At 46.9% G+C, this 14,100-nt stretch overlaps 1 protein-coding gene across 5 annotated transcripts in view; it reads right to left on the bottom strand.

Annotated features, from left to right (window-relative positions):
* NTM (neurotrimin) overlaps positions 1–14,100 on the bottom strand; it is an 858,035-nt gene that overhangs the window by 14,291 nt on the left and 829,644 nt on the right. For all 5 annotated transcript variants that reach the window (XM_070399304.1, XM_070399307.1, XM_070399305.1 and 2 more), the window contains 3 exons: positions 7,098–7,232; positions 5,855–5,975; positions 998–1,149 (listed from right to left, as the gene is read on the bottom strand). In XM_070399304.1, coding sequence (XP_070255405.1) covers positions 998–1,149; positions 5,855–5,975; positions 7,098–7,232 — 408 coding nt within the window. The remainder of the gene's footprint in view (positions 1–997; positions 1,150–5,854; positions 5,976–7,097; positions 7,233–14,100) is intronic.

Raw genomic sequence — 14,100 nt, 5'->3', positions numbered from 1 at the left:
AAAGTGTGTGTTTGCACGGGAGGCTGAAGGGGTAGAGACTGGAAAAAATGCACTCCCTGAACTTGGTGAGGTCTGGAGGGAACTGCCCCCAAAGCAAGGAGAAATAAACCCTGGGGCCCATAAGGAGAACCTGCAACTACTGAGGGGAGGGCGACCTCCCCAGGGGCCTGACATGGCAGACACTCCTCCAGGACACGCTTGGGCAGCTGCTCTGCTCACAGAAGGAGACACCGGCCCCACAGGGGGGCTCGTTCATTGGCCTCCTTTGCTTCCATCTGGCACCAATAGCATCGCCAATGTGTAACGAGTGCCCAGCCATTTGCCCTGCACCTATGAGCCCTTCGCTAAGTCGTTGTTGAATGAATCGATGCATGAATGACTATGTCACTCTGTCACGATGGCGGCTTCCTTGCACACACATTCCTTAATCCAGCCAGACAACACGTGTTGATACAAATGGACACTAGAGAAATCCCCATATTCTCTGCTTATTCTCCCCCTGAAACTAATAGCATTCAGGATCCCAATTCAGGCCCATGATTCCACTTCTATACGTAGAATTCCGTTTCTCTCATGTCCCAATGACCAGGAAAAGTTTCAGAAGTGGTGACCCTCCCACACGAATTCGGTGAACAAAGCATTGATACAGTAAATGTTCCTCCCTGGCTCTTCACTGTTCCACCCAACCATAGTCCCCATCCTCAGTTTAGGAGATATCATTGAGGAGAAAAACAATTAAATGTCATTTCAGCATCACCAAATCCTTTTCTCCTGTCTCAGGATTTTTCCCATTATAGAAAGAAACATGAGCATTCTTTTTAAAAATTCTCCCTATTTCCGGCATCTCGCTCTCTCTCATCCTTCCTTCCTTCCTCTTCTCCCTCACCCCTGCCTCACCACTCCTGATTCTCTTCTCCTTTCCCTCTGGGCCTCTCTTCCCAACTCCTCCTGCTCTGCATGACCCTCTCCTTTCTGCCCAGCTCAGGGCTCATCTTACCAAAGAGTGTGATGCTGGCATTGGTGTGGCCGAGCCTGTTGGAGGCGACGCACGTGTAGTTCCCGTAGTCGTGTTCTGAGACATTGAAGAATATGAGCTTCGAGAGGAAGGGTCTGTTTTCCACTTTCACCCCTTTCTTTCCTTCAGCCAGCCTGCGACGGAGAGAGACAAACAAGAGAAAAGAGACGGTTATACTTTTCTCACAGGAAGTGGAGTCTGGAATTAGTGATCATCGCATCCCGCCTTCTGACATTATGCCCTCCTTCCCCACTCAACGACACAGCAAGTTCACGCACAATGACTGTGATATATTTCTCTATTTTCTGTAGGTGCCTGGAGACCCATGGGGCACTGTGAAGACATTTAACACCTCTGAAGGCAGGTGTCTCCAAAATACACACTGTCCCAACTGCGTGACATTCACGGAGCACGTGGTCAGAAGTGTGGACTTAATTGACATCAATGATGATGATAATGGAAATGGTGATGGTGATGATGATGATAACCATGAAAATGAACAACTCAAACTTCAAAGAGAAGAACCACCTGAGGGGTTTGAAGAAAAAAAACAAAACAAAAAACACCCACAATGCTCTTCAAGCACCTGGGCAATAAATTCTTCCCCTGAGAGTCTGAGGCCTTCTGCACATAATACCTGACTGTGGGCTGTGAATGGGAAACAAGAACCAGGGATCATTCTGAATCCCTGGGCTCTGGAGGCCTGAGAGAGGCGATGTGCAGAGTATCCTAGCAATTGGTCTGGGAGGGATTAGAGATGCCCAAGGATGTGACCCCACAGAGCCGGGACAGTCTCTGGGACAACCGCCCTGGCAGTCCCATATGCCGCAAGGCTCATGCTGGTGGTGGGGGCCACGACAGAAGTGCCACAGGTAGCTAGTGAAGAAAGCAGTTAGACACACTTGTGAGAGCCACGGATTCTATTACTGGGTAGAGGAAGAGGCTGAGGAGAAAGCTGTTGTAGGGGTGGGTGAGGCCATATCGTCCACTGTAGGGGTCGCTAACAGCAATTCCTATTACGATTGCATGTCTACGCAGATATCACAAGACCAACCCCTTCTTTTGAAAAATTCTGGAATGTTCTTTTTCAGAGAATAGGCGTTAAGCTAACATGTCCCTCTCCCTGAAATGACCTGTCTGCCCAGCCTGGAAGCTGAGTCTGTGTTTTGGGGAAAATGAATTCTTGTGGGGGGAACAAATCCTTCTGCGTGGAGGATCTCGGGGAACCTGGTCTCAGCGCCTGTTGAGAGTCTGGCTGGGGCAGGATGCGGGCAGAGTAAACAATGTCAAGATGAACACATCTGGGAACAGGCTCTGGGGACATGAATTAGGGCAAATGGCTGGCATCAGAGTCATCACGCTGAGAAAGACAATATTCTGGCGGAAATAGAAAGTGGAGCGCAGCAAGACAATGATGAGAAAGCGCGTTGTAAACTGGAAAATGTTATTCAATCTGATCTATTTCTATGGAGTTGGGCACGGAGAGCTCCTGCCTGTCCCTGGTCACAGCAGGGCTGGCACAGAGGGCAGCGGCTCTGTCATTATCTGAAGGTGTTATCTCTGTAGGACCCCGGGATGCCTCTCTCCTCTGCCAGACCCACAGCACCAGTGACCACAGAGAAGCCGGGTCTGGCTTCAGTTCCCACCCAGCATCTGTCCCCAGGGGAGTCGGGGTTAGCTGGAGGGACTTGCCTTGCTTTTCATGATGTCGATTCTCCCCGGGGAGCCTTTCTTTCTAGGGGCAGTGAACTGGCCTGAGCCCATGAACTTCATTAAAATGTGAGCACTGTCCCCACGGAATGACGAGTCTGGCTGTGCAGCCAGACACCAGCTCCAGTTCCAGTTCCAGCTTGCTATGTCCATATTGATCCTCTAGGGCACTGGTTCTCAACCTGTGGGTCGCGACCCCTTTGGCGGTTGAACGACCCTTTCACAGGGGTCACCTAAGACCATCCTGCATATCAGATATTTACATGACGATTCATAACAGCAACATTACAGTGATGAAGTAGCAACGAAAATAATTTTATGGTTGGGTCACAACATGAGGAACTGTATTTAAAGGGCCAGAAGGTTGAGAACCACTGCTCTAGCGGGTGCTGGGCAAAGGTGCTGAGGCCCACCCGTCAGGAGGCTTCTGAGAGCTGCTCTAGCTTACGGACCCCCTTTGCTAGTTGGAGGCCATTCCTGGGGTGGGGACAAAGAAGGCTTCACCTCATACCCAGGCTGTGAGTTAGATGTCAGCGCTGTGGTGGGGAACCACCGACCCAAAGCAGGTTCCTCCTGGACAGCGCTGACATGTCTTCAGCTAACAACAGCGTCAGCAGCAGTTTGCGCCACTTTGTGGCTTCTGGGAGGCCCCACATTTCCCAGCCACGCTGCTACCAGGCTTGTTTCTTAATGCACCTGGAGGCTGGTTCCTGGCTCAGCTCCCCGAGGATGGGTGGCCCTTAGTAATGACAGCACCCCATTTTCCCTCGCTCTGATGGATGTCACGCGCAATGGCCTGCAGTGACAGGTGCTCCGTCTACTCAAAAGGAGACTTTTACCCTAACATTTGAGAAAACTGCTGTCCCCATCACACAGAGTCCCTTGATGTGCCTCAGAAGTCCACTCCGCTCCCTGGAAATGTGAGCTGGGTTAGAGCTGACCTTCCCCTGGGCAGAGGTCATGTCCCCTCCCAGACCTGCCTGTCGGGGGTTCCTGCCACCCTCGGTGGGTGGGGAGGACGGGCAGCAACAAGGGCCTTGAAGGCAGAGATGTTCTTGTTAAACTGGGTGCCCGGAGGACAGACAACTCATCCGATGGAAGAACACCGGGAATAAATGAGCAGCAAGTGGAAAACCGACCTGAACTAAAGGGGAGAAAAGAAGCTGCCACAAGAACTCAGAGGAAGAAAGTCTCAAAGTTGCCTGAGCCACTGGCCTCTGAGTCCCTCCTGGTGATGCTGGCTGACTTCCTCCTCCAGGAAAATCCTGGCGGAGACCAGCCCTCCAATGGCGCAGTGGTCCTGCCAGCAGAGCCCCCCCGCTTCCTTCCTCACCGTGGCCACTCCTGCCTGTGGCCTGCGCTACTCTCCTCCACAGAGTTTAGGACCCTGCTTTCCCATACATTTTAATTGTATTTTTCCTCCATAAAAATAGAAAACGAGGATGCAGCTGATTTATTTTGGTGAAGACCTAGACAGTGGAAGGTCGCGGAGCTGACCCTGAGCTCCACCGCTGCTGTGTTTTTCTGATGTTAGATGTCCATATAGGGCAGTGATGGCGAACCTATGACACGCGTGTCAGAGGTGACATGCGAACTCATTTTTTTGGTTGATTTTTCTTTGTTAAATGGCATTTAAATATATAAAATAAATATCAAAAATATAAGTCTTTGTTTTACTATGGTTGCAGATATCAAAAACTTTCTATATGTGACACAGCACCAGAGTTAAGTTAGGGTTTTTCAAAATGCTGACACGCCGAGCCCAAAAGGTTCACCATCACTGATATAGGAGATCCTTCAATAAGAGGGAGGGAGGGAGGGAGGGAGGGACAGGTGAAGCCGCATTTCTAAGAAAGACAACTGTGTTTATTTAATGGGAAAAGGTTACCCTCTTCTGCTTGATTCTTAATTCTTGGGAAAAGAGGGACAGCCAGCTATTTCTTCTTATCTTATCTCTTTGTGAGATTGCTTCCCTCTTTCTGTCTCTGTTCTTCCATCTAGAAAATGGGCTAGATGAATGCAGTACGAAGACTTTGTAACTGAAGTCTTTTGTACTGAAAATGGAAACACACTGTGTGTCTTTGAAAGGATTATGATAAGACAATGAATCTTATGACTAAGTGATTTGGTCCTAAACAAAAAACAAGGGTCGATTCAGAGACCTGAAGAGCTTTTGGTGTGTGACTGGTGGCTGACCCCCAAAAGAAAGACACACAAGCCCATGAAGATGTTCTATGTCACGTGGGCAACAGCTGGATCCCTCCTGGCCTGGAGTGGCTCCCACCGCTCTCCTCCTCCCCATCATCCTCTTGGGTGTTTTCTTTCTTAGCTTCTCGGCCTCTGAAACGCCTTCTTCCTTCTCAGCCCCACATACACCTCAGGACTCTTTTGCATCGTCCCCTCCCCATTTCTAGAAAAGTGTTCTTGCACCTTTATTGGTTGCTCCCCCACCTTAATATGGCGATTTTCACAGCGGTGATTGTGCTGCCCGGTGGACTGAGCCTCTGACCCTGGGCTAACATGCCATTTGCTAGCTCCTCACCATGACCATCTCCAGCAAATTACAACAAATGTCCCGGTGGTGGCTGCCGCAATGCGAGGGGAGGGAAGCCTGCCCTCTCTCTTTCCTACAGTAAACCAACAGCCTGGGTACAAAGGGAGGCCTAACTAGGGTCATGGACTCCTGTACACCAATCCTGACAGCATCTGAACCCGAACTGAGACCTCTAGCTCCAGCTAACTTCTTAGCCACCCCTAGGGTCCCGGGAGCGTTCCTGACACCTCATGCAAGCCCGGGAATGTGTTAGAAAGAGCTTCAGGCGGAACGTACTATTTTCTTGGCCTATGAGAAATCCACAGGCCTTCCCATGCTCCTGGCAGCCCTTCCTGTAAGGTATTGCTTCCTTACGAAATGTTTTCCTTCAGGCTGGTTAGTCCAATGCATGGCAACGTTGGAAACATAGCAGAAATGCATTAATACCAGGAAAAGACGAGATTGTATATTGCCTCCCCTTCTAGGCAGGAGGAGTTCAGGGAGAAATTCACAGGGTTTCCCTCGCAACCACAAACCTGGAGAAGATGCCTTCTTTGAGTGTGGGGGAGAGCGGGGTGCAGGGAGGGGGTCCTCACCTTTTGTCGTCCTTGTACCACTGGAATTCTGCGGAGGGGACTGCCGAGGCTTCACACTGCAGGGTCCCCTTCTGTCCCACCGGGACGCCTGTCCCCTTCGCTTCGGAGATGTACGGTGGATCTGCAGAGAGAAGACGCCCTGTAGCATCTGAAAATGCATTCTCCAGCCAGGCCGCTGCCTCCCTCGCTGATTGTATTTTTCACTCTCTGATCTACCGGGCTCCCTTGAGCCGACAGATTCACTACACAAATTGTGCTGCCAGAACGAAACCACTTGCGGTAGTTCTAAGAAAAACTTTGGGCTGCCCAGTGTTGGATGCTGCTATCCCCTTCTGAAGGGAGGCGGGTGACCAGGTGTGCATGCAGGCCCGCTTTCTGTTTAAACTTTTTAGCTTGCACAGGATGATGCCAACCCATCCACCCTCCAGTCCCTGGGTAGGCAGTCAGCAGTTTTAATCAGCCTCATAGAATTTCTGCAAACCAGGTTCTTGCCAGACTATATAACCTCATACTATTCAATTCCCATCAAAAGCGCAGTTGCAAGAATAATATTCATAGAGAATTGCCTGAAGGGTGTACGGATCAGTCATCCTTCTAGATTCTTCTAAAATGATTCCCACATCCACCAGACCCAGCCAGACCTATATAGTTGGCCTACTTGCATTTGAAGTTTTCCCTAACAACGCTTGACAATTCCAGCAGCTTGCAGGGAGTGCGCTGGGAAGCACAGGTGTAACAAACACGCCATTCTATTTAATACAGAAACACTGTTTGCAAGTGGTTGACTACATTTCAAGGTGCTCTATTTGTGGAGACCCTACAGATAAACTTCCCCTTGGTTTCAGGACCAGGAAAAGCAATGTTTCTCCCAAGCAACTAGCTGGCTTTTATCTGATGGACATAAACCTGAAAACAGATGATGTTTCGCCCTCGCTGGTTTGGCTCAGTGGATGGAGCATCAGCCTGTGGACTGAGGGGTCCCAGGTTCGATTCCAATCAAGGGCACATGCCCTGGTTATTGGTTCAGCAGGCAGGAGGCAGCCAATCAATGATTTTCTCTCATCATTGATATTTCTATTTCTCTCTCCCTTCCCCTCTCTGACATCAATAAAAATATATTTTTAAAAAGCCACATATGCCATTCACTCTCTAAGAGTTGGCTCTGTATCCATCTCTTTTTTGTGGCCATGCCAGCAGCCCCCCTCCCATCCACACGGGGCGAGGGTTCCATGACAGCACTTACAGTTCACGGTGACCTTCACTCTCCGTACCACGGGTGCGGCCACGTCGTTGGAGGCGCTGCACTCGTAGTCCCCGGACTGCTCCCTGGTGATGCCCTGGATCTCCAAGTATTCGTCTTCACTCACAAAGCCCACGGCTGCCGGAGAAGGTGTGATAGCACAAGAGAGAAAACAGCAAAGGCATGCTCTTAGAAACCAACGCAGTACATGGTTATATCTGCCATTTCCAAGTTCAGATTCCTCAGCACTGTGTGCATTCACACTTCCCTTCTCCTACCACAGCCACCACCATCTCCTTAGCTCCCCAAGGGACTAGCTGAGATGCCCGTGTTCCTACCTGGACTAAACAAATGCCTAGAGACCTGTGCCCTGCCCTGACCTTACCGAGCCCTCTGGCTCTGGGTCCGAGAAAGACACCTGAGGTGTATCTCAATTCTTTCCAACTCCAGGTGCCTTTCACACTGAACCTTGGAGTAGAGCCAATGACTACATCCCAGACCACATACCAGTATCAGTTAAAAATACCACAATACCTTACACACACAAATGTCACAAAAGACAGTGGGAACACTCATGAAATAAAAGTTAATTTATTTTTACAGCTAGACAGTCAACTGATAGGCAAAAGTCCATTTCCCAAACTTCAATCTACTAGAGCTCTTGGGTATAAGACCCTGCAGACAAGCCAACACCAGGGACTCCACGCTCTAATCACAAACATGGCTGAAAGGAAAGGACAAGAGGACAGGTACAGATCTCACTGCCACTTCATCAACATCAGCATCAGTTCTGTATGGAAGAGTCATACATAATAACACTAACCCCTTGCCTACTGGACTCCCCACCAGAGGCCTGGCCGTAAGGATCTGATGATGGAACGGCCATGACATTCAAACCTAGGAGATGCATTTCTTGTTTTTCTCCCTTGTTGCCCTCCGTTCCGGCCTCCTCAAAGAAAGACAATGGAGAACAAAAGTAACTGCTTCCTTCCCAGGGAAGTATCTGGCCTCTTCCGCTCAATGAAGTAACCAGCATGATGATACATGCATCGTGCGAACTGGGATACCTTGAGGAGTATAAGGAGGTGCTATTAATAGTGACTATCGAGCCCAGCAGGCATGGCTTCGACCTATGAACCAGGAGGTCACGGTTCGATTCCCAGTCAGGGCACATGCCTGGGTTGTGGGCTCGATCCCCAGTGTGGGGTGTGCAGGAGGCAGCCTATCAATGATTCTCTCTCATCATTGATGTTTCTATCTCTCTCTCCCTTCCTATCTGAACTCAATATAAAAAGTGACAATGGGGCAGCAGTATGAGTTGAGACTGTCACTAGCAACTGAGACATCTGCCCAGACAGAATGTACACACAATCCCAACACCTCAGAGCGTTGTTGGGAGTGACAAATGGAAACACACACAAACATGAAAGCACTTTGAAAGCTTCCGTGTGCTGTGCACCTGCTTTCACTCGCACTCCTATTATCTGCCCGGAGGCGCAGGCTCCGTGAGTGGAGCTAGATTAACATGCGTGGCTCCCCATGAGCAGGGAGGGAAGAGAGGAGCACCTTTCTCCAGGGGATAGCACTGCCACGTAATGTCACATGCACCTGCTGCTCCAAGCGTGAAAATAACAGCGAGAAACTGATATAATACAAAGAATGATAGACGTGCTATGTAAGTTATGGTTGTATTTGTTATGTGACATGAAGGTCGCTGTTTTGTCCAGGTAACAACAGTAGTGATAATGACGGCGACAATAACAAAACAACCATTTTGTGAAAAAGGGCCAAGACCTGCCCAACTCGGCCACCACTCCTTGGACATGATCCTGCTGTGTCACCCTCCAGTAATACGCTCCATTAGGTTGCCATTTCCTCATGTACTCGCATGGCCTAGGGAACCCACGCTACATATGTGCGGGAACTCTTGCCTCCACTACCTACACAAGAGCGAAAGAACAGCCTGTAGCTACTGAGACAAGCAAGGCTCATAACTTTTCAGGAAGATCCAAGAACATGGTAATGAGTAGAAAACAGGGTCAAAAAGTTCAGGATGTGGAGAAGACACTCAACATTGACCCATGGGAACTCACTGTTCCAAACTAGTTAAGAAACTTCTCTAATTGTCATGGTAGCCTTTTGTTCTTGCTTCCTAAGCATCTTCAGGGGGAAAAGTACTCGCCTTGATGTGAGGAAGGATGAGGAAAACCAGGAGCAAAGGTTTAAAGGAAGAGTTGGTAATTCCTTTCATCTTGTTGTTTATTTGCTACCAGGCCCGAGCCTACATTTGTCAGATCTTTTCCTGCCGGTATGCTATAATTACTGTGCAAAGCATCTCGGAGACCAGTGTCACACTTAATATTCCCATTAATTTTAAATGGTAGTCTTTGGTACATATGTGTGGCAATTGATGTCATATTTTAATTAGGCTTGCCCTACACCATCTGAAATTAATAATAGCTTGAATTACCAGTGTAATTTATAAATTAACAGTGCCGTAGCATTAGGAAATAAATTAGTTCTGGACAGCTGTTTCTGGACTGAGCTCCGTGTCTGAGCAGTGGTCGGACCCCAGATCCCTGGGAAAGCTGTGTACTGCACCATCAAAGCAATGAAACACAACTACATAGGTTTTTCTGGGTCTCTCGCCCTTCTCTCCACCTGGAGACCAAACATCTAATTTTATTCTACCGTCCAAATATGCTCTTGTGTGACCCCAGTAAGATATACAGGGACTCAGTTGCATGGGCTCATTGTAAGGACATACAAAGGGAGAAACAAGTAGGGGGATTACAGTCATAGACACAAATGCAAGGTCACAGATATTAGGGTAGCCACAATCAAGAAGTCATCACATTTTCTGTGAAGATGTGTGTAATTTTATATATTTCTATCAGGCAATCTTACGTAGTGAAGGAAGTTGGAGAGCTTACGATTTGGGGAAGGTCCAGATTTGTATTACCACGGGGAAAGAATCTACACTTAGTTCATCATGCGGAAAACAATGAGGCTTAACTTTACTATCCTGTGTTCCCCAAACCAAGTGTAGAATTACAGGAACACCACAATGACTCCGTTGTTACTCACCAATTTCATGCACTCTCTGACTCAACTGGGTGAGGCATGTGAAAACTAATTCATACATAGAAACATGCTTTATATACTTTAGCTTCCCTTGCCATTATTTTCACCTTTCTCCTCACATACATTGTTTCTCTACTAAAAGCAAAGATGGCAAAACCAGAGAGAAAGAGAGTCAGTATATACATAAATTAAACTTTGAAGCACCAGAAATGAGGTTCCTAAAAGGGATGCCTAAGACAAATAAGCCAACAAGAAAAAACAAAACAAACTAAACCAAAATCTGAATTTATAAGAGTCAACGATTTGAGCAAAGTTTTCCTTTAAACACCATGTGTGCTCTGGTTATGAACATGGACCAGCTGACACCTTGATTTCGGACTTCTGGCTTTCAGAACTGGGAGACTAGACATTTCTATTGTGTAAGCCGCCTCCTCTTTGTTACTTTCTTGTGAACCCTAGGAAACTAATACACTCTTGTCTCTCTCCTAATTCCCAGTGCCTATGGCTGTCTGAGTGTAGAGTTCATCGTTCATCTAGAGTTCGTCTCGTCTTTAGAATCACAAAAATATTCAACTAAAGAGCTCAAAACATCAGTGAAGGTGATATAATCCTATTGTTATTATGCTAGGGCATAGTCTGATTCAATAGGATTACCTAGAAGAATTATTTAAATATCGATTTCTAGATCCTACCATAACTACAAAATGTCCTGGAATGAGGAGTTTTAATAATTTTACCAGGAAATTCTCATATATAGTCAAGTTAGGAAATTAGTGATTTTGTTCAATCCCTGTATGGTTCATGTGGGGAACTACAGTTTAGAGGAGCCCGTGTTGGTTTAGTGCCAGATCACACCAGCTCTCCTGATGTCCAATCCACAGATGGTTTTTGCTATATTCATTGTCTTATTTTCCAGTGCAATTGAAACCTTCTCTCAGCAGGACTGAGTCTTGCACTTCCTGGCTCTCAAGACACCGAGGGAAGTAGTTTACATAATTTGAAGTTTGTTAAATTCTTATTAATAGATGGATTGATAGGCTCAGAAGTACTTAGTTTAAAAAAAAAAATCCAGGGACTCCATGCTGCTCTCCTAATCCTCACGTGGCTCTATTCCCACCACAACACCACTTCTGGTAATTGTTCTTAGCTTCTTAGCATAATATTTGTATTTCCTGACGTTAAACATATCATCACTATTAATGTTCTACCAGCACTGACTTTCTTTAAATGTGCAATTTAAAAAGGTTTATTGAGTGTTTAGTATAATTTATATTGGTCTTGGGGCCAATTATTTCCTCAGGGAAATGCATCCTTAATTTAAAAATGAAGATCAATGAGGAAGTATGATGCATTGAACAGAATTTGTTCTACGGCCAACTTTTCAGGAACACAGCTATTTCATTAAGTGGAATCTGACAATTCAAGCCTGGAAATGAAGCAAGTTGGAAACGTGATTCCACCTGCCCTCCAATCCCCAAAGGAGGTTCGCATTGCCCATGGGCTGAGCTCAGCAGCTTCTCTCAATAATGGACAGAAGTGCCCTGTGTAAGTAATACCCTTTGGAAGAGAAAACCCCACGTTCCCGAGTTCATAGATTGGGGATTAACAGTGCTTATAACTGCAAATAATAATAGCCATGATTATCATTTTTATCGCACCTAAGAATAAGCTTGTCAGGAGAACAGCTGTCGCTACTGGAGAGGAGAGGACACAGCTGTCTGCTTGTTTAATATTTTTATGGCATTTACACCAGCTGAGATAAAAATCATGGGCCCTCAGAAACTAAAAAAAAAGTAGATAACATAGGAACCCAGAAGTGAGAGTTGGGATGAATTATTTTTTAAAAAAAATTTAGTTCAAATACTGTCCCTAGTCTAGTACTAGACTAGTTCTCTCACCACTGCTCCCTCAACTTCTTGGTTTCATAAAGATGTTCCTGTGAAACTCAGATTGGGCTCCAGGGACAGCTGCTGACAGGACAGGGAAGCTGGGGTCCCTCCAGGTGCCTTCATTATAAGCTGAGGTGCATGGGAGGTTTTGTGTTTTGATGGTGAAAGACATGGTTCAGATGTTGGAAGGTCAGGTGGACAAGAACAGCCCAAGAACAATGTGACAGAGGTGTAGTTACTCTTTCTCAACACCAACCCCTGCAGAGCCTGAGGGACTGTTTTTGTTATCTCATGAAGACTGTCATTAGCCTGGCCGGCGTGGCTCAGTGGTTGGGCATCGACCTATGAACCAAGGAGGTCACGGTTCGATTCCTGGTCAGGGCACATGCCCGGGTTGTGGGCTCGATCCCCAGTTGAGAGCATGCAGGAGGCAGCCCATCAATGATTCTCTCTCATCATTGATGTTTCAATCTCTCCCTCTCCCTTCCTTTCTGAAATCAATACAAATATTTTTTTAAAAAAGTGATTAGAGTCAGAAACTATAGAAGACGTGTTTCTGAAAGATGTGAGAGGTAGGCGGTGCTGCAGTGAGATCCCGTGTCAACACCTGCCAGTGATTGTGTGAAGTCCCTCCTCATCCCTGGCCACCTGATGACTCCGCGCAGCTGGAAATCAGCCAATCAGAACAGACCTCAGAAGGTGAGGGGCTGCACTGACAGGGGCAAAGGGAAGACCACGAGAAGACTTGTATTTGAGCACATGGTATGGACTCCAAGAAGTTGGCAGAGGAAACTGAGGGAAAGCTGAAGTCCACAGGCTTACCAGAGGGCCCTAAGAGCCACATGGATGTGACACTGACGCAGTCCTTGTGCTGCTGGGAGCATGTGGGCTACACACCAAATCCCGACAGCAATTTCTGCTGTATCAAGGAAAGACTATCAATAGTAAAAGCATTTCCAAATGTGACGTCTACACAGAATGAATAGCTTCTGAGGGTCTGATTATTTGGCAGGTGCAGTATGGCTGTTGGCACCGTTGCCCTTGCTACACTGTGAGGCTGGATTGGGCTCTAACGCCCTCACACTGGCCCCGGAGAATTTACTAGCTGACAATTCACTTCTTCAGGCCTCAGATTCCTCTTCTGTTAAATGGGGGACACAACACGACGTTATAGGGTTTGGTGAGTATGAAAGAAGGAAATGTGTGGGAAGTACGTAGAACATAGTCAACTATCAATAAATGGTAAGCCCTCATGACCGTTGTTCTCACTGATATCACAACTCAGTTTGAAAGCATTTTAATACACAAGATCTTCGACACAAGAAAATCTCAATGCAGAAATGCAAGAATAATCAGATCTTTGCTTTCCTAGTAGGAATTTCATAGTAATAAACTTTACAAAGGATTCACCACAGATCCTTTAACTAGAAAGTTCTATTCCCTTCAATTAAAAGAGGATTTGATTTACAAGGGATACAATATTTCAGGATGATTTCTTCTAAGAAAGTCAGTAAGGTTGCATAGCCCACGTGAGACCTGTTGAGGGATTGAAAAATGTCTCTACTTTTGCTGCTAAAAATAGAATGATATACACCTATTTTATATATATTTTTTTCTCCTTGACTATTCCTTTGGATACAGAAAGGGTAGTTTGAGCAGTCACTGCTGGACAGCTGTAGGTGGGATTGGTCTGGGGAGACATGGGGGCCAAGTGGCAGTGACTCGGACACATGAGCTGCCACTGCTGAAAACAGGCCTGGAAGACAGTTCTATAGGTCAGAAGTCTGACACATGTTTCACTGAGCTAACAGCAAGGTGTCAGCAGGGCATCAGTCCTTATTAGCAGCTCTGGGAAATCTCCACTTCCTTGTTTATTCAGCATGACATGGTCAGGGTTGAGCCTCATAGTCCGGCAACCTTTCCAACCCATGAACAGAAAAACAACAATCAAGACCTGATTACAACAGGAGAATCCAAAGAACTCACAAAAGAGACATTTCTAAAGCTTCCAGCTCAGGAGATCACTGGGTCCC

The sequence above is a fragment of the Myotis yumanensis genome, unplaced genomic scaffold (genome assembly GCF_028538775.1).
Source record: "Myotis yumanensis isolate MYYU_CA2020_CCGP unplaced genomic scaffold, mMyoYum1.0.hap1 SCAF_19, whole genome shotgun sequence".
Lineage (NCBI taxonomy): Eukaryota > Metazoa > Chordata > Mammalia > Chiroptera > Vespertilionidae > Myotis > Myotis yumanensis.
This window is presented reverse-complemented; position numbering and strand designations above follow the sequence as displayed.